This window comes from Thalassophryne amazonica, chromosome 5 (genome assembly GCF_902500255.1).
Source record: "Thalassophryne amazonica chromosome 5, fThaAma1.1, whole genome shotgun sequence".
Classification (NCBI taxonomy): domain Eukaryota; kingdom Metazoa; phylum Chordata; class Actinopteri; order Batrachoidiformes; family Batrachoididae; genus Thalassophryne; species Thalassophryne amazonica.
Genome location: NC_047107.1, coordinates 7,227,944 through 7,248,926, shown reverse-complemented (window position 1 = coordinate 7,248,926; position 20,983 = coordinate 7,227,944). Strand labels below are relative to the sequence as shown.

The following is a 20,983-nucleotide window of genomic DNA, read 5'->3' as shown; positions in this document are numbered from 1 at the left end:
AGGGTAGTCCATCAGGGTAAATGTAAATGTTATTAAAAAATGATCAGACACGGCCCGTGCTACGAGCATTCTGACAGTTAGTGTGACTCGGGGGTGTTGACTCATTTAAACTAACATATTCATCCTGCTGTAACCAGGTTTCTGTTAGGCAGAATAAATCAATACGTTGATCAATTATTATATCATTTACCAACAGGGACTTAGAAGAGAGAGACCTAATGTTTAATAGACCACATTTAACTGTTTTAGTCTGTGGTGCAATTGAAGGTGCTATATTATTTTTTCTTTTTGAATTTTTATGCTTAAATAGATTTTTGCTGGTTATTGGTGGTCTGGGAGCAGGCACCGTCTCTACAGGGATGGGGTAATGAGGGGATGGCAGGGGGAGAGAAGCTGCAGAGAGGTGTATAAGACCACAGCTCTGCCTCCTGGTCCCAACGCTGGACAGTCACAGTTTGGAGGATCCAAGAAAATTGGCCAGATTTCTAGAAATGAGAGCTGCTCCATCCAAAGTGGGATGGATGCCGTCTCTCCTAACAAGACCAGGTCTTCCCCAGAAGCTTTGCCAATTATCAATGAAGCCCACCTCATTTTTTGGACACCACTCAGACAGCCAGCAATTCAAGGAGAACATGCGGCTAAACATGTCACTCCCGGTCTGATTGGGGAGGGGCCCAGAGAAAACAACAGAGTCCGACATTGTCTTTGCAAAGTTACACACCGATCCAATGTTAATTTTAGTGACCTCCGATTGGCCTAACCGAGTGTCATTACTGCCGACGTGAATTACAATCTTACCAAATTTACGCTTAGCCTTAGCCAGCAATTTCAAATGTCCTTCGATGTCGCCTGCTCTGGCCCCCGGAAGACAATTGACTACGGTTGCTGGTGTCGCTAACTTCACATTTCTCAAAACAGAGTCGCCAATAACCAGAGTTTGATCCTCGGCGAGTGTATCGTCGAGTGGGGAAAAACGGTTAGAGATGTGAACGGGTTGACGGTGTACACGGGGCTTCTGTTTAGGGCTACGCTTCCTCCTCACAGTCACCCAGTCAGCCTGCTTTCCCGACTGCCCGGGATCTGCCAGGGGGGAACTAACGGCGGCTAAGTCTTGTGCACTCCCTGGCGTTTGACCTTTTTGATGATATTTCTCCTTATCTTGATACTTCAGAATATAGCCCCAATAAGCTATATTGTCTGTACCCTTCTTTGACCCATCAGTGTACATAGTCCAGTCATATGGCTCCATAGGGAGTTGCCTCTCCTTTGGCAACTTTTTTGTCGCCGACTGTTTTGGCCCAATTTCCAGCTCAGGGTCTAGCAGGATGTCCTCCCACCTTCCCCATCTGGCATTTGTGGCTTTAGCACTCTCAATAATTCCTTTCCTTAGGAACCGGTGGACTTGGCTTTGAGCAACAACTTTTATTCCCTGACCTTGTGCAAGTTCTTTTAACGCACTCCAATATCTAGCCAGGACTGCCAGTTCTTTTTCTTCCGGTGGATATTTTCTCTCAATTGAAGACAGTGTATAGCTCCACAAAGTTACCATACCCCCTCCTTCGTTGCTCACTTTTACCACCAAATCCTCTTCTTCACAGCTTATTTCGGCTAACAGACGAGTAGTCAGACTACGCGGCTCCAGCCTAAATGCGTCTTGAATGGCTTTCTTTAGCTTTTCCAAGCAATCCTGATCTGCAGCTGTCCAAATCCATTGCTTTTGCTCTTGTCCATTAGGTTTCTTCTTGAGATGAGCATAAAGGGGCTTTGCGTATCTCTGATAGTGTGGAACATGATCTCTCACATAGTTACACAATCCCAATATTTTCTGTAGGTCATTCTCAGATTGCGGTGGTTTAATCTGACTCGATTTTTCTCGGTATACTTCTGAGAGTCCCAGGTCTGATGATACCTGGAATCCCAAATAGTTAACCTTGAATTGTCCAAACTGACATTTCTTCAGGTTGAGTTTTAATCCAGCTTCTGTGAGCTTCTGTATCACCTTTTGCAGCCGCATTAGGTGTTCATTTTCATCATCATCTGCGATAAACACATCATTGATGTAGACTGTTACTCCCAGATCTTTTAATATTTCCATTACTGCTGCTTGGAACACATTTGGTGAATTTCTGTATCCCTGCGGGAGTCGTTGCCACACATAACTTTTCCCTTTATGTGTGAATGCTGTTTTCCCTTGTGACTGTTTTGCTAATCGCAGGGAAAAGAATCCATTTGCCAAATCAGTGCATGATTTGTATCTCTTAATTTGGAGCGTTTTCAGTGCTCCTTGGGGATTTATCAAACTCGCTCTATTGGCTATTGTTCGTCGATTGAGAGCCTTGAAGTTGATTACTGGTCTCCAGCCTCCTTCTGCCGACTCTGGCTTCTTAACTGCTTGGATGGGGCTGTTAGTGATCGGATTCAATTCCACTCGAATGATCCCCAAAGCTTCCAATTCTTTTACTATTTTATCCATTTCCTAAACCGCTCCAGGGTTCAAGGGATATTGTCGCACCGGTGGATGTACTCCTCCTTCGATGACATGAATGTATTTAGCCCCCAAATCTCCACAATCATTTTTAAATAGTGCTACTTTAGCTTCGGAGATAATTTCCCTCAATTTTTCTTTCCCTGCTTCAGAGAAATCACTCTCTTCAATCTTTTCTTCTGTGACAGCTGGTACATCCACTTCTTTGTACCAGCTTACCGGACTCTTTCCAATGGAGTCATATCCATTCATACAACTCTTGCTTGTAATTTTTTCACTTGTCGTCTTATCAGATTTCGAAGCCTTTTGGGCCGATGCAATTCTCTCAAATCCTTGACTGTTATCAAATTAAAGGGGCCTTTTATCCAAACTACCCCTTTCCATATTCCAAATGGTCTTTTCTCCGTTGCCGCATTTGCATACTGGATCAGTAGGTATCCTTTGGTCTCGAGGCTTCTGCAGGTCATGGACACCTCTGCTCCCGTGTCCACCAGGTACGGTTCTCCATCCACATCACTGTAGATATTGTCCCCCTCCCAGTAGGCATGGTCTAACGTGACCTGCGCCTCCAAAGCCATTACTTCTTCTGCCCTCCAGCCGCCGCTGAGGCTTGGCGGACTTCCTGGAGGGCTTTCCTTTGTTCTGGAGTTAATTTGTCATACTCCTCTTTAGGGAGATAGCCACCACTACGAGGTGCAGGTGTAGGTCGCGATTGTGGTGGTGGAGGTGGTGGACCTCTCGGCCGAGAGCTCTATTGTCCAACTGGAGGCCTTTGATTATTCCTCTGTGGTGTTTGATGCGGCTGAGGAGGTGGTGGTTTTGGCACTGAATTTCTTTTCTCCACTCCCACCAGTTTTTGTCCTGATCTCGGTGTGCTCTCCTTCTTCCTCTTTTCTTCATAGAACTGCTGCTCCAGATCCCAGCTCTTCACCACTGCGTCCATTTGTGGGACTGTAGTGCCGTCTATGGGCATTTTCACAACGGTTATCTCCCCTCTTCTTCCCTTAGTGACTTCTCTCAGTGCCCTAACATAGCGTTGTGGCAAAATCGTCTGTTTTAGCCCATGCCACACTTGAACTAATGTTTGACCTTTGTCTAGTCCAGCTTTAGCTCGAGCAATATGGGAATCTTCATCATTGGGATCTTCCAACACTAACCTGGCATAATGGTTTCATGCTGGTTCACCCCGACTGATGGGTTGACTGGTAACTTGGGCCAGCCACATAGATTTACCCTCTTCGCTGTTAGAAGCTCTGTCAATAAGGGGCCACACTTCTTTCAAATAGTCCTTTAGGTCCTCATTTGGTTCTTTCTGTCTCACCAGCATCTTTAATTTCTTGAATTCACGGAATTCCCTGCCGTCTGCTTGAATTTCAGCTTGAATTGCTGGCAGACTTTGCTCTCTAGATCCAGCAGGAAAGTCCTGATTTGGGAGGCTTGCTTGTAATCCTGACGATGGTGGAATTGTTTCTCCTTCATCATCCAGATTTTCTTCATTAATTTCTCTCAACACTTGCCGTGACCAGCGTAAAGCTGCTGTTTTTAATTTTCTCAACATCACATCATGAGCAACGCCTAAATAGGCGACTCTGAAGTTATTTGTTAACTCTTTACAGGCAGTCAGTGTAGGATAGAAGGGCCACATTAGTATATTAGCCCACTCTCCAACAGTAGCTGTTACCTCGAGAGTTTTCTTTTCATCTTGTCGCTCAATCCACTCTTCTGGGATGTCATACCCAGTTTGTCCAACTTCTGGAGCATAGGTTTGTCGCTTATCTCGGGTCTCCACTGGGTTGACCCTGACATCTCTTGCAATTCTCTCTGAGGCTACATGCACATTATACACCCCAACTTCTTTCTTTCGTCCTCTGTAGCGTCCAGTTCGTAGTTCTGGGCGTGAGACTTCTCTTTCCCCTACCACAGATAGCGGTTCGTCCTCTTCCTAGTCTTGTGGATTGATCTCCTCTTCAGACTCTCTTTCCTGGTCATCATCCATATCAGATTCATGGGAAGGACGTGGGTCTTGTGGTTGTGGGTCCCTGTTTTGTTCTGACCTTCGGGGCAACCCGGTTGCTTCGGTATTTCCGACAGGTAGAGGAATGAGTATAGGATCCTCTTCTCCATTATCCGGTGGAGGAGCCTGGAAAGGCTCTCTCATCCGAGATTGGGAGCTTGTGGGGTGTATGATAGTCTGGAGCCCACTTGTAACTCGTTTTAATGTTGGTCGTGGGGTTTTAATCCTTAATTGCTGCACTCCCACAGCATGAACTGATCTTTTATCACTTGTCGCCGTGGGGATGGACTGCATCACTAGCGGGGGACTAGTTGCCACTCCACTAGCTCCAACTGCATCCTTCTTTGGACCTGCTCTATTTGGTCCTAGGTTCACCGCTTCAAGTGCCCTTCTCACTCGATCTTGCTCCTGCTCATTACTAGTCAATCAATCAATCAACTTTTTTCTTGTATAGCGCCAAATCACAACAAACAGTTGCCCCAAGGCGCTCAATACTAGTGACCACCACAATTTCTCTCATTGATCCCCATACTCCTGGGGTACGCATGTGCAGGTTCACGGCTGCCATGGCAACCTTTTCTGCCTCTTCCCATGTCATTTGTCCAGATCGTAATCCGTCCACACATATCACTACCCGCTGATGCTGGCATTCTTTGGCCAAATCAATAGCTGTTCCCGGAGTTTTCAGCATTTCCTCCATGTATTCGATTGAATTTTCTCTCCCTGGGTAGCTTTCAAAGGGCACATGTATGAGTGCATGATAAGCCATTTGTGGTGCGCTTGTTATCACCATCAATCTTCCGGCCAGACCTCTCCCTTTTATACTCTTAAGCTCTTCTTGGTATTCTCTGCCGGCCCGCTCCTTGAGCTTTGCTCGGAATTTTCGGTTGCCAATTTTCAGTCTGGGATTTGTGAAGACAATGAGACTATCTCCATCTATATCCCAAGGACTGCCAAAATAATGATATGCCCGTCTTCCATCTTGGGCCACCATTTTTTTAGTTCCTTCGGGCATAGGGTCCAAGTCCTCCATGTAGTCAGATTCAATGTATACATGGTGGGTTTTTGCTTTAGATTTTCTAAAGATCTCCTGCGAACGCCCTTCCTCTTTAATATGGTAACTCGGTCCGGCAACACATTCTTCAGCTTTAAGCTGTCCCAAGCGTCTGGGCCCACATTCCGGCGATTGATGGAATATCTGTCCAGACACTCCCTGAAGGCTTCTTCGTCTTTTATCCTGCTCAACCAGGCGTTCTGTCTGTTTTTTAACTGTTGAGGTTGTTCCTCTCACACTTCCTAAGGGCAAATTTGGCCACTCTGGGTCAAAGCTTGTGTGGAGCTGGTCTGGGCTTTTATATTCTTGACCATTTCCCCCAGGATTAGGACCTCCCGGGGATATCAATTCATCTTCACTTCCCTCTGGTTTGTGTTCCTCATCACTTTGTTTGGATTCGGCCTGGGAGTCTATCTTGCCTTCGTCTTCATTATCGAGGATCTGACTTCCACTCATATCTTCCATTATAGGATATTGCTCCTTGAGCATTCTTCCTAACCCTTTTAGCCGTTCTGCCATGGACTTAAAGTAAGCATATACGGACGCTGATTTTGCTTCAACCAGGACCGTCTCTACTCCCAACAACCCAGCTGTCATTTTTACTACGGAGTCATAACTTTTCTCAGGACTTATTAAAGTGGTGATTTGTCCTCTTTTCCATTCTTCTCCGACAAGTTTGGACCACCATTCAAGCCACTCTCTGGTCCCCATTTTGTCCTTTGGGACTGGTGGGCTCCCCAAAACGGCCAGGATCTGCCCCTCCTTATGCTTACCTGGATAATATATCCCTAATGTGTGTATAGTTCCTGCCATATCTTGTTTGGAACATTCTTCATCAGTTTCCACACTTTGATCTATGACATATTTTTGAACTGTTTCTGCACAAGTATCATATCCTCGTCCATACAACACCACTCTGTGTGGCCGAAAATCCACTTCTTTTGTCCCTTCATGTTCGGATTCAGGGTTTGCTACGGGTCCTGGCTCTCCTTCAGCCATATTTTCACTGCTTATTCTTAATACTAACCTTACTGTTTCATAATGATTGTCCTCCCTTTATTCTCTCGATTGCTGAGATTGTCGATTCCACCACTGTCGTCTCCTTGACTTCAGCTATGGTCCTTGTCATCTCGAGTCATCTGCCCCTTAAAGCCTCTCTTAGCGCTTCGAGTCAGGGATAAGTGACAGACTTACTTGGCTATTCAGCGCTAATTCCAGAGGTTAACTCCAAATCAGCTGCTCCTTTTCCCGCTTCTCCCCTCAGGAACCTCACGGGTTGATGATCCTATTCTCTCTTATAGATCACCATTTTGCACGGTATACTCTCATACCTGCTCTCTTGACGATCCGATCCAGCAGGCTCCCTCGCCTGCTTCCCTTCCTCGTCGTTTCGTGACGATCCAGCAGTGACACGTCTGCTTCTCGTCCTTGATCCCAGCTCCCTGGGATACTTACTCCTGTTGTCTTTACGTCGTCCTTCTGGTGGTCGCCTCCAAATTTTCACACCTCTGGAGGACAGATATGTTTCAAGCCATTACTGGACCTATACAGGCCATCAGCCGACACTCTCCACAACACTGTCTCCTTTGGTGATCCACTCAGGGGCTTTCCACCTACCCAATGGCAAAGACTCTCCTTTGGCCAGGATTCTTCCTCGGACCCGACTACATTTCGTCAGGTCCCTGTTTGGGCGCCACGTGTCAGATCCCGCTTTTTAGATACACGGCACACGCTCACCCTCCGATGAGTGTGTTTGTGTAAAAACCAGCTCTCCGTCTCTGGGGTCCGACCTTCGTGTCTCCACGGGTATTACCCGGCAGGGCTGCACAAAGGCTGTTCAAGCTGGTGGCGAGGAGATTCATCTAGCTGCTCACTGCCTCCATCCGGATGTCCACCCCGCTGAAGCTGATCTCGCACCCCGGTCGAATAGCCTTCTCTGAAACCAGGATACGAACCAGCCACGCCCGTTAACGGCAGCTCTCCTCTTATGGATCAGGGCTCTTGGAATGTTGCTAGATTTTAAATTTAGTGACTCATACAGCGAGTCCCCACGATGTGTTATTTTCATTAAAAAACCAGACTAACCTTTTAGAGCCTTTTTGATGTTGTACACCCAATAAACTTTAACTTTTACACCTTAAGAAGCATCAATAATCCAATGTCCGAGCCTTAACACTTTAACTGCATGCTTGGAAATTTATTGCAGGTTTTGCAAGTGCCAATAACATAATCAACATAGATTATATGGTAATAATTTCACAACAGTAATTCAAGTATAATTAGAATAATGATTGGCAGAGATTTTTGCTTTTAATTCAATAATTCTGACTGATCTTACTTTGACTGGGACTGGACTGACTTCTTAACAATTTTTTCTAGGAGTGAGGAAAGGAGGTTTTTGAGGTTAGGGTCCCCAGCTCGATGAACTTGATTTCCTCTTCATCAGCTGTTAATCGTTAGCTGACCACGATCCTTGTGTGATGTTGTAATCCTTCAGGAAGTTAATCCACATAAGAATTTATTCCGTCTTCAATCAACCAAAAGTTGATCTAATCCATTCTGGTATGCGGTGATGTTCCTTGAGAGAGAAATCGTTGAACATTCCCCACTCAGATTTAAGGCCAGTGGTTACTCTCCGTTGTTCTGCTACTCCGTGACTGGACGGCCTGAGTGGGAGTTGAAAACTCTCTCAAATGATCTTTATGGCTCCAATCCTCTCACTCCACAATTCCAATTGCTGCTCACAAGATGGTCAAGTCTTGTGATCTCCTCGTAGCAGGGGAGTAGTGTCAAAAGCACCTCTCCCTGGAAGAATAACCCCGTTTTCTGGTGTTTCACAGTTTATATATGTGCTTGACTCTTGTTGTCTTCAGATGATCTTGGTTACCATGGGGACGCTGTTGACTCAAAACCTCCTCCCTTCTCCTTCTGCTTACTGGAAATCTCCGCAGCCCTTGCCAGTAACTTATTTCTCAAGTTCCTCTTTTCTATTAACACTTCAGCTTTTCTGAGAATTCATTCTTTTAAATCTTTTCTTCAAAATCACATCAATCATATTCAATCATTTCATTACAACTCTCTTTCACATAAAAACAATTCATATGATCATATACAAACATTTTCATTCCTTATTATTCATTTCATATTTTACTAACATTTTAATCATTTGATCAGTTGTTTAACATCAGCTTTACTTGCCCTGCTTGCGAGATCTTCTTCACTTCCTCTTTTTCTCTGACTCTGCACTCTTTATGAAAAACAACTCATATAATCATTCATTTCACTTATTTGTAACATACTTTTTCTAATCAACTCTTAATTTTAACTCATTAATACTTCATTTGATCATACTTGTCATGTTAGAATCATTCTTAGACATATTCCATCGTCTTCACCACCGAGTTCATTCCGTGGGCCTCCCCATTTGCAATGGAAAAGTCCGGTATGACCTCACTTAATCCTGTAAGGTACCAAACACTGTGCAGTTTAATCCAACAGCATGTATATTAATCCCATGGCACGTATTATATTCCAAGATGAAAACAAGCTGAAAGCAAGCTTAAAGTCATCTTTCCTGACAGAGGGGGCACTCCTCATGCCATTTGTGTTGTGGAGGAGGGGGCGACACACGTATGCCACATATGTTACTGGAGGAGGAGCACTTGCATGACATTTGCGTTGCTTGGTAACGGCACATTCGTGGGACACTTAGAAAATGTGGGGCCATTCGCACAGCCAGCTCAAAAGTACTGTAACAATTAGAAGACGACTATGTGAAGACAAACTGTGGACAAGAAGACCCCACAAAGTGCCACTGTTGAATAAACCACACTTGCTGAAGACAACATTTGACAAAGAATACATCTTCAGCTGCTTACTCCAAATAAGGGTCACGGGGAGCTGGAGCCTATTCCAGCAGTCATAGGGACACCCTGGACAGGACGCCAGTCCCAATCAAGCGTAAATTCCGGTGTCTATCTCGACTAGCTGCATCTTCTATTGCCTGATTCATAGAGTTTTCTATATATTGTCAATATTATTATCAAATATTAATGTCTTTGTCTTTACTTTGATTGTTAATGCCTTTACTTTGATGAACTGCCATATATGCATGTGTAAGAGTTCATGCACCATTATTCTTCTAAATAATCATTCATTGTCAAAGCAGAAATATACACTGAACTGTTGAAGTAATCATTACAACTGCTCCCATGGGAAAAGTAACATTTGTTGGTGAATGAATGCGCAGACTGTTTTGCTAGAGCTATGTTTTTGCTGAACACAGATTAATATTTCGGCCTTGAGCGGAGAATAACACAGCCTGTACACTAGTGATACAAATATGAATTGACTGAAGGAATGCAGCTGTGCCTTGTATATTGTTTTGTAATATGTCTGTGTGCAAATAAATTCAGGAGCTGAGTGGGCGGGCCCTTCAGAGCTGACTGACGGACAGTGACGAGGGGTCATGCTGGCTCTCCCTGATCAGGAAAGAAATTCAGTGTTTCCGTGTGGTTATTCTCTGCAATAATTTGAGTTGTTCTCTAGCACCAGGCTCAACTCTGACACTGATGGACTTCCTCACATGTTTTAGTGCTTTTACCTACAGGTTGGCAAAGCTTCTTATTATCGTCTTCCAGCTCGGAAATCCGGTGCTGTGCCTCATCAGGACCCTGTCCATATCACTACGTAGCTCCACATTAGCCTGCTCCACATAGCTCACATCCATTTGTAGGGCTGTCAAAAGCTGTCCAACTCTAGCCATTTCTTCCATACCTTTCTATAGAGATTGTTGCATTTCAATTAGTCTGCGATTTGGCTGGTGGGCCTCAGATTATCCGCTGCACTGCTAACTACCACACCCTGTTTAGCCACTCCATCAGAAAACATTCATGACCAGCCATGAAAAGCAGTTTGTCACTGAGAGCTGAATTTAGATAACAGAATAAGATAAATATGAGGGCCTCCATCGGGAGCTCTCTTTCATGCATCCATTGTTCTTAGTGAACCCATGGACCAACAAGATTAATGTTATGGAGTGTCCAGTCCAATCCTGAGACCTTAATCAGTTTTTTAATCACATTATTTTTAACATGATTGTAAATAAATAAATCAAATGTATTCAGGCTTTTAATTGTTGTGTTTCCAGTGTTGTGGTCAGCAGTCCAAATGTGTTGTCCAATGCATGTTTATTTGTCCATCTCACTTATTTTTTGAAATTTATGAGTCTATTTGGTGCAAACCAAAAGTTGAGGGCTTTATTCCTGAATCCACTGTTCACTTCTCTTTATCTGATGTTTTCTTTTGTCCACACTACATCAAATAACATCTAATTATCATCCAAAGCATGTTTATTTGTCCATCTTGCTTTTTTTATTTATTTAAAAGTCCATATTTTAAGTAACAGCACACACTGTGGTGTGCACATGTGCTACACTGAGTTCCTGTCTGTTGTTAAACCTGTTCCCATAGAAATGCCCTGTTAATAAGAGAGTTCCACATACCAAAAAAAGGTGATTTTTTTCCTCTTCAAGGGACATTTTTAGTCTGAAAAATAAAAAAATCTGTTCCAGTCCAGGATTATTATTACTTTTTTTTTTTTGCAAGGTTTGCTTAATGAGCCATTTAACAAGTGAAAACCCACTGGTCCTGCCAGCGGTAATAACAACAACAAAAAAGGCTCTTACATCTGTGATGTTGAGGTAGCGCGGGTCCCCCAGTCTGCTCCTCTTGGCGTAAGCAAAACGAAAAGCCTCTACAATGCGGTGGTACGTCAGAGTCTTCTCCTGTGCTGTTGACACACTTGTGTTTGTGAAGTTGTAACCTGAAACATATCCAGAGGAAAAAAGCCAGTCACAGCTTCTTCATCACAGTCTCACATCATGAGAGTCCTCCACAATAGGACCACTAAGTAAACCAGAAACTGTCCAATAACAAAGTGAATTCTTCCAACAGACATCTAAAAAATGTATTTGTGGGACACATTCCACATCAACACATATATGTCAAAATTTACTGTTTCATTTAAAATAAATAATACTAGTCCTTGCCCTGAAGCATCATGTTCTACATGTTTAACAGAGATTGCAACCGTCCTTTACTCAAAATATATTGCAGATAATAGATTCGTCCTTACCAGCACACCTGCTAGAGTTACAGTTCTGTTTCCCTTGGTGACAAAAACAAGGCTATTTCTTAGAGCAGACAAGCACACATAGCACACGCACAACATATGAAATACTGTATACAGAAGATGTACCATAATTTCTGGAGTACAAGTTTATTTTTGATTTTTTCCTAGTTTTGAGAGGTCCTGGAACTAAAACTCTGGTGTGACTTGTATACCAAAACCCTGGTATATTAACAACAACAATAACAATATTAATATGTTAATTACCAGCACATGCTGTAGTGTGCATATGTGCCACATTGAGTTCATGTATGTGTTAATGTTTCCCTGGGAGCAAGTTTATGTTAAAACATAAGGTTCCACCTAGAGAAAAATGTGTGACTTATATTTTGGTAGGACGTATACGAGGTCTGTCAATAAAGTATAGGTCCTTTTTATTTTTTTCAAAAACTATATGGATTTCATTCATATGTTTTTACGTCAGACATGCTTGAACCCTCGTGCGCATGCGTGAGTTTTTCCACGCCTGTCGGTGACGTCATTCGCCTGTGAGCACTCCTTGTGGGAGGAGTCGTCCAGCCCCTCGTCGGAATTCCTTTGTCTGAGAAGTTGCTGAGAGACTGGCGCTTTGTTTGAACAAAATTTTTTCTAAACCTGTGAGACACATCGAAGTGGACACGGTTCGAAAAATTAATCTGGTTTTCTGTGAAAATTTTAACGGCTGATGAGAGATTTTGAGGTGATACTGTCGCTTTAAGGACTTCCCACGGAGCGAGACGTCGTGCAGCACTCCCAGCCGCCGTCATCAGCCTGCTTCAAGCTGAAAACCTCCACATTTCAGGCTCTATTGATCCAGGACATCATGAGAGAACAGAGAAGTTTCAGAAGAAGTCGGTTTCAGCATTTTATCCGGATATTCCACTGTTAAAGGAGATTTAACATGCATGTTGCGGGTGGGAATGGTCCAAATTTCAGCAGGAGCAGGAAGAAAAATATAGTCCCGTGCCGGACTCTGATGTAACGTACTAAAAGTAGGACTACAAATTCTCTGCCTGAACAGATGGAGTTACAGTGAATTAAAATTTTCAAGCAGACGAGTGTCATCTTTGTTTTGTGCTTCCAAACGAGGGGAAGACTGATGTTCTTCTGTATGCCTGCACAGGCTCTTAGCTCACCATCCACTATGTTGAGTATGAGTGCCAGCACTGGGCCACTGGAGGGGGCATCTGGGACATGCATGGTGTACTCCCCAATGTTGAGCTTCAGAGGATTCTCATTCAGCACAGGCTCATACTCCATCAAGTCCTCCAAGGTGATAATCCCACCTGGAGCAAGCACATACATGTCACAGTAAATCTATTGTGAAAAGTATTTCCATGAAGCCCCAGCTTCAGCTCTTTCACTGTTTATTCTTTATCTACACCTAAAGGCAATGGCGGAGAAAAAAAAAACTGACCTGCTGCCTGGATGTCTTCTACGATGCTCTTTGCCATTGTCCCATTATAAAACACATCAGGCCCCTCCTCTGCTATCCTTTGGTATGTCTCTGCTAGTTTTGGAAATCTTAAAACATCATTTTCCTTCAGGATGTTTTTTCGAGAGTCACAGAACACTTCACTGAGCAAAGAAGAAGAAGAAGAAGAAGAAGGGTTTCCTTATATAGAAATTTAACGCACATACAATTGAGACGGAATGGCGCATGGAGGATTCCAATGGCACATGTGGAAAATTGGAGCCACACTCAAATACCTCATAAAACAGTCACCACATCCTTTTGGGCACCTCACATGGACTCTACATTTGCGTACTGCTTGTGCCAGAAACCCATTCATACAGCGGCAAGATGATTGCACTGCCATTTGATCATGCTCGCAACATTCACACAGCTTTTCGAACACAGGTCGGACATATCATGCCATGACCGAGGGGCTTTTCATCGTCTCTAGCCCTGGCTGAATGGTGCAATCCAGGCAACCTTCACACCAGTGGCTAAATGACGGTGAGTTCTGGTCGAGTGGCCATTCGACTCACTCTTGTCCGGAGTCGGCCAGGGTCCAGGTGCCACCCATGAACATCCGACAACACTTGTGGGGCACTTAGAAAAGTTGGGGCCATTCACGCAGCCAGCACGAGAGTAGAGAGCAGGTGACCACTTTCGAGCTTCCTGTGCGAATGGCTCCACATTTCAGAATCAGAATCAGAATCACCTTTATTGTCATCGTAATTTGCATTGCAACGAGATTTGAGTGCAACTCCAAAAGGTGCTTTTCCGAGGTGCGAGTAATTGTTAGCCAAATAAAAGATAATGAATTTTAACAATAAATTATTTCAATATATGTACAACTAAATAAAATGTGGACCAAAGTAAAATGTAAAACGAGAATTATTTACAACTGTGGAATCATATTGCATGGGAAATATTGCACATGGTTACAGATACTGCACAAGAAACTTGAAAAGTGCAGATTAAAGTGGTTTGTTATTGTTCAGTGCAGTGATTGCTCTGGGGAGAAAGCTGTCCCTGAGTCTGTCCTAGTTTTGATTGACCTATACCCTAGAGGGTAGCAAGAGAGCCTAAGTGCCTCACGAGTGTGCCATTACCAAGCAACACAAATGGCATGTGAGTGTGCCACCTCCCCTCACAACACAAATGGCATGTGATTGTGTGTGTGGGCCCCCAACAAAAATGGCATGCGAGTATGCGTGTGCCCCCCAAAAACAAATGGCATGCTAGTGTGCGGTGTGTCCACCCCCCTGCAAAACACATGCCATGTGAGTGTGTCATCCACCCCCACACATCAGGAGCTTATAGTTGAGGTGCAGCTGAGGTTGCGAACGGTGGCTACAGTGCAGTGTATCACTGTCAGCACAGCACAGCACAGCTGGATGGCTGTCATGTCCATGATGGAACAGCTGACAGCTGTGGAACACCATGGCACATTGCAAACCCAAACCATCACAACAGAGATGAAAATAAGAACCCAGCCCAGCTGCGTGCCAGTGCACAATTCGACCAGATAGGCATGTAACGTGACACGTGATTGCAGTGTCTGCACTGTCCGTCTGGTATGTGACAGCCTGACTGACTGCCTCACAGAAAAATCAGTAAGCCAGCTCAATTGCCCCACAGTCTGGAGTTGTGAGCCCATCTATGTGAGCGCTTGCTGCAGTTGGAAGGTGGGCGTGTCGCGTGTCGATCATGTGATGTCCGTATTGATTGAAATGATCACATGTGCACACATCCACTACACTCCACTTGCATTTGACAGGGGGCCGTGGTTGACATGTAATCACATCATGGGTTAGCAGCTGACCACTGCCCACGGCCAGTGCTGCATTCCTGCAGCTTGTGCTGCTCCACATCACAGCCGCAACATCAGTGCAATGTAAAGCTGGGGAGCACATATGGTCACATGTGCTCCAATCACCCATGTGCCAGGAACGGTGCTGCACACGTGTCTGCAAACGATGATGGGATGGGGAAAAATATAAACAAACTGGTTCACCCTAATGACCCCTCAGAGCGCACGGCGATGGGCATGCAGTCAAAGCTGCACCTGACCGCTGCATCATCGCTACGCACAGCTGATGAACACATATCTTGCCATGCAGAATATCATCTAACGAGAAAACCACCGTGAGACACGTGCATTGGTGGGCTTTAAAAAAAATTAATAAAACAACATGTCCTCTTTGCAACATGGTCACCAGTGCTTTAGTATGCGCTGGACAGAGGGACATGTGGAGCCGGTTGATGTGTTCATGATATAAGTGCATTAGCTCATTGATGTAAAACATAAAGGAAGAAAAAGTCATTCATGTCAGTTCATTACTTCCTTGTCTACGTCCAGGAGGATGATAATTCTTGTATTATCCACTCTTTATAACAGGAATTAAATATTAAAAATTGCATTTTGTGTGTGTGTGTGTGTGTATGTTTTTTTTTTTTACAGTGAGAACAGAATCCTTATGAGTAAGATGATTTTGTTACATTTAAACAGTACATTCATTGTTCTTATAATCTTCTCTCTCATTATTTTGTCCTTTCACATTTTCGTTGATTCATGTACATACAGTATGTCCACCATGTGATTGCTGCTGCTGTATGAGCGTGATGTGGTATCACACCTCCCACGCGCACTGTGTTCATGCATGCGCACATGAGCATTTACAAAACCGTTGCCACGGGATTGTTCACGCCTGTCCGGGCGTGTATCCCTCTTGACAGCTGCTGGAATTTTTCGCGACTCGCCAATTCGGTTTTATTTGCCCTTTTTTGGCTGGTTTCTGCTTCTTTCGCACAACTTCGTGTTATGTGTGAAGGGACCCTAAAGATAGACAGCATGAATGTAATACATTTGTCATGAACTGACTTTTCACAAAATATTCTCAACACAAAATAAAGGCTATTCATTTCTAAAAGAAATGTAATTACACGGTTTATACTTTTATATTCAGTTTAGCAACAACACATTCACATATGTTAAATCAGATCACTTTGAACTGAAATCAGTTACTGAGTACAAATTACATGGCTATTTTGCAATTATAACATAATTCACTGAATTACATAAAGTATCGTGATCTGAATGATTTTGTCTTCAAAATGAACTGAAAATGATGTAAAACTATAAAATCAGACACAACCACAAAATCAATTTTCCGTTTCTTGCACAGAAAATTATGAATTAAATTATAAAATAAATCAGTCTCTCAAACTATATCTCTTTCAATTATCTGAAAATTGTCTCTTTTTTTCTCCAAACAAACTGCACAAATTGGACTCATCTTTTATGTTCTTGTGCTGCACATGTTTGAACTCAAATTGATCGTGATATTGCCAAAAAGTGAAAGCTGATTTTTAAAAGGGTGTGGGTGGACGGCTGCTGCTGTTCAACTCATCCATCTTGAGCAGATTGTAATAACGTCTGTAAAGGAGACGCGCTATTGGTGGAAGATTGCCCTCTTGTGGCGGTACAGGTGGAGCTGTTTTGAGCTCACTTTGAGTTAATGAGTGAATAGCACTGGATCATTTGAAAAAAATATTTCAAAATTTTAGACCGGGAAAGTTGATGAATGCTCAAAGAACACCTAATTGGAAAAAGGTGAATGTCATGATTGGGTATAAAAGGAGCATCCCCAAAAGTCTCAGCCATTCACAAGCAAAGATGGGGCGAGGATCATCACTTTGTGAACAACTGTGTGAAAAAATAGTACAACAGTTTAAGAACAATGTTTCTCAATGTTCAATTGCAAGGAATTTAGGGATTTCATCATCAGTCCATAACATAATCAGAAGATTCAGAGAATCTGGAGAACTTTCTACACGTAAGCGGCAAGGCTGAAAACCAAAATTGAATGCTCGTGACCTTCAATCCCTCAGGCGGCACTGCATTAAACCAACATCATTGTGTAAAGGATCTTACCATGTGGGCTCAGGAACACTTCAGAAAATCATTGTCAGTTAACACAGTTCGTTACTACATCTACAAGTACAAGTTAAAACTCTACCATGCAAAGCAAAAGCCATATATCAACAACATCCAGAAACGCCGCTGCCTTCTCTGGGCCCGAGCTCATTTGAAATGGACAGACGCAAAGTGGAAAAGTGTGCTGTGGTCTGATGAGTCCACATTTCAAATTGTTTTTGGAAATCATGGACATCATGTCCTCTGGACAAAAGAGGAAAAAGACCATCCAGATTGTTACCAGCGCAAAGTTCAAAAGCCAGCATCTGTGATGGCACCATCATTGCTGAAAGGTACATCCAGGTTTTGGAGCAACACATGCTGCCATCCAAGAAAAGTGTTTCAGGGACGTCCCTGCTTATTTCACTTTTCCACTGTTACCACTGTTGCTCTGGGGACCTTACTTGTGTGAGGCGCCTTGAGGCAACTCTGTTGTGATTTGGCGCTATATAAATGAAAATAAATTGAAATTAAATTGAAAATATTTCAGCAACACAATGCCAAGCCACATTCTGCATGTGTCACAACAGTGTGGCTTCGTAGTAAAAGAGTGTGGGTACTAGACTGGCCGCCTGCAGTAAAGACCTGTCGCCCACTGAAAATGTGTGGCGCATTATGAAGCGCAAAATACTACAATGGAGATCCCGGACTGTTGAACAACTGAAGTCGTACATCAAGCAAGAATGGGAAAGAATTCCACTTACAAAGCTTCAACAATTAGTGTCCTCAGTTCCCAAACGCTTATTGAGTGTTGTTAGAAGGAAAGGTGATGTAACACAGTGGTAAACATACCACTGTCCCAGCTTTTTTGAAAGGTGTTGCAGGCATCCATTTCAAAATGACCAAATATTTGCACAAAAACAATAAAGTTTATCAGTTTGAACATTAAATATCTTGTCTTTGTGGTGTATTCACTTGAATATAGGTTGAAGATGATTTGCAAATCATTGTATTCTGTTTTTATTTACATTTTGCGCAATGTCCCAACTTCATTGGAACTGGGGTTGTACCAATGAAACTGTAGTTTAGCTTGAGCTGCCTTTCACTTAATTATAAGCCTTCCTTAAAAAGGTTCAGTATTCACAGTTGCTTATCAGCCCTGTGTCAACTTTTAAGCTTGAAAAGTTTTAACATGAAAAAAAAACTAAACTTTACAAACCCTACCTAAACAATTTAGATTTAGAGAAAATGCCCACATTCTTAAACATTGACCTAAAAACTGAAAATAATTCTGTCAGTTTAAATATGGAGCAGAATTTAAGTTCAGCTCACCAGCTTCCTACATGTTCAAGTCACGGAAATGAGCAGAACTTAGATATTAAACCGTGAGTATCAATAATGGCTGCACCCTGAGTGCTTAATTCTTTAATGCCTCATCCTTACCACAGGTTGGTGTCTCTTTGAATGGACTCTTTGCTCTTAAAGATGGCATAAGCCAAAGCTTTTCCTATAGGAAAGCCATCACGAGCCAAGGCGATACTCGGCTCAAACAGTTCCTTCCACGGCAGCCTGCCATGTCTTTTGTGTGCCATCTCATAGCCACGGATCTCCCCTGGAATGGCTATTGATAGTCCACCTGTGATGCAGAAAAAGCAGTGTCACTATATTTTGAAAGCTCTTTCTGGATGCCTGAACAGCTACATTTGTTAATTTTAGTCACAATTTCCTAAAAAATCTGAAACAATTTGAAACTCATCAAATAAGAAATTTATAAAAACTATGATATATTTTACCTTGATATTTGTTTTCAGCAAACAGTTTTGCAGAAACAAAAAGTTCACAAAGGGGTGCACGCTGCACAGATGGTCTTGAAACCGGGGCACTCTGTTTGAGAGTCAAGGCACATTAATTGCTTGCACCACCATTATTACTTCATTATTTAGCAATACCAGTTTAATTATTAATTCTTCAACTGACAATCAACATAAAAGTCTCATTTCAATCAATCAATCAACTTTTTTCTTATATAGCGCCAAATCACAACAAACAGTTGCCCCAAGGCGCTCCATATTGTAAGGCAAGGCCATACAATAATTATGAAAAACCCCAACGGTCAAAACGACCCCCTATGAGCAAGCACTTGGCCACAGTGGGAAGGAAAAACTCCCTTTTAACAGGAAGAAACCTCCAGCAGAACCAGGCTCAGGGAGGGGCAGTCTTCTGCTGAGACTGGTTGGGGCTGAGGGAAAAAACCAGGAAAAAGACATGCTGTGAAGGGGGGCAGAGATCGATCACTAATGATTAAATGCAGAGTGATGCATACGGAGCAAAAAGAGAAAGAAACAGTGCATCATGGGAACCCCCCCACAATCTACGTCTAAAGCAGCATAACCAAGGGATGGTCCAGGGTCACCCGATCCAGCCCTAACTATAAGCCTTAGCGAAAAGCAAAGTTTTAAGCCTAATCTTAAAAGTAGAGAGGGTATCTGTCTCCCTGATCTGAATTGGGAGCTGGTTCCACAGGAGAGGAGCCTGAAAGCTGAAGGCTCTGCCTCCCATTCTACTCTTACAAACCCTAGGAACTACAAGTAAGCCCGCAGTCTGAGAGCGAAGCGCTCTAATGGGGTAATATGGTACTACGAGGTCCCTAAGATAAGATGGGACCTGATTATTCAAAACCTTATAAGTAAGAAGAAGAAAATTAAATTCTATTCTAGAATTAACAGGAAGCCAGTGAAGAGAGGCCAACACGGGTGAGATATGCTCTCTCCTGCTAGTCCCCGTCAGTACTCTAGCTGCAGCATTCTGAACCAACTGAAGGCTTTTTAGGGAACTTTTAGGACAACCTGATAATAATGAATTACAATAGTCCAGCCTAGAGGAAATAAATGCATGAATTAGTTTTTCAGCATCACTCTGAGACAAGACCTTTCTGATTTTAGAGATATTGCGTAAATGCAAAAAGGCAGTCCTACATATTTGTTTAATATGCGCTTTGAATGACATATCCTGATCAAAAATGACTCCAAGATTTCTCACAGTATTACTAGAGATCAGGGAAATGCCATCCAGAGTAACGATCTGGTTAGACACCATGCTTCTAAGATTTGTGGGGCCAAGTACAATAACTTCAGTTTTATCTGAGTTTAAAAGCAGGAAATTAGAGGTCATCCATGTCTTTATGTCTGTAAGACAATCCTGCAGTTTAGCTAATTGGTGTGTATCCTCTGGCTTCATGGATAGATAAAGCTGGGTATCATCTGCGTAACAATGAAAATTTAAGCAATACCGTCTAATAATACTGCCTAAGGGAAGCATGTATACTCAACAAAAATATAAACGCAACACTTTTGGTTTTGCTCCCATTTTGTATGAGATGAACTCAAAGATCTAAAACTTTTTCCACATACACAATATCACCATTTCCCTCAAATATTGTTCACAAACCAGTCTAAATCTGTGATAGTGAGCACTTCTCCTTTGCTAAGATAATCCATCCCACCTCACAGGTGTGCCATACCAAGATGCTGATTAGACACCATGATTAGTGCACAGGTGTGCCTTAGACTGCCCACAATAAAAGGCCACTCTGAAAGGTGCAGTTTTGTTTTATTGGGGGGGGGATACCAGTCAGTATCTGGTGTGACCACCATTTGCCTCATGCAGTGCAACACATCTCCTTTGCATCATCCGTGAAGAGAACACCTCTCCAACGTGCCAAACGCCAGCGAATGTGAGCATTTGCCCACTCAAGTTGGTTACAACGACGAACTGGAGTCAGGTCAAGACCCCGATGAGAACGACAAGCATGCAGACGGTTTCTGACAGTTTGTGCAGAAATTCTTTGGTTATGCAAACCGATTGTTCCAGCAGCTGTCCGAGTGGCTGGTCA

General features: G+C 43.1%; 1 protein-coding gene across 1 annotated transcript in view; it reads right to left on the bottom strand.

Moving 5' to 3' along the window:
- Positions 1–20,983, bottom strand: part of ggt1a (gamma-glutamyltransferase 1a) — a 180,891-nt gene that overhangs the window by 117,234 nt on the left and 42,674 nt on the right. The window contains exons 4-7 of the mRNA XM_034169695.1: positions 18,535–18,727; positions 13,140–13,300; positions 12,859–13,008; positions 11,241–11,377 (exon numbers count right to left, since the gene is read on the bottom strand). Of these exons, the coding sequence (XP_034025586.1) occupies positions 11,241–11,377; positions 12,859–13,008; positions 13,140–13,300; positions 18,535–18,727 (641 nt within the window). The remainder of the gene's footprint in view (positions 1–11,240; positions 11,378–12,858; positions 13,009–13,139; positions 13,301–18,534; positions 18,728–20,983) is intronic.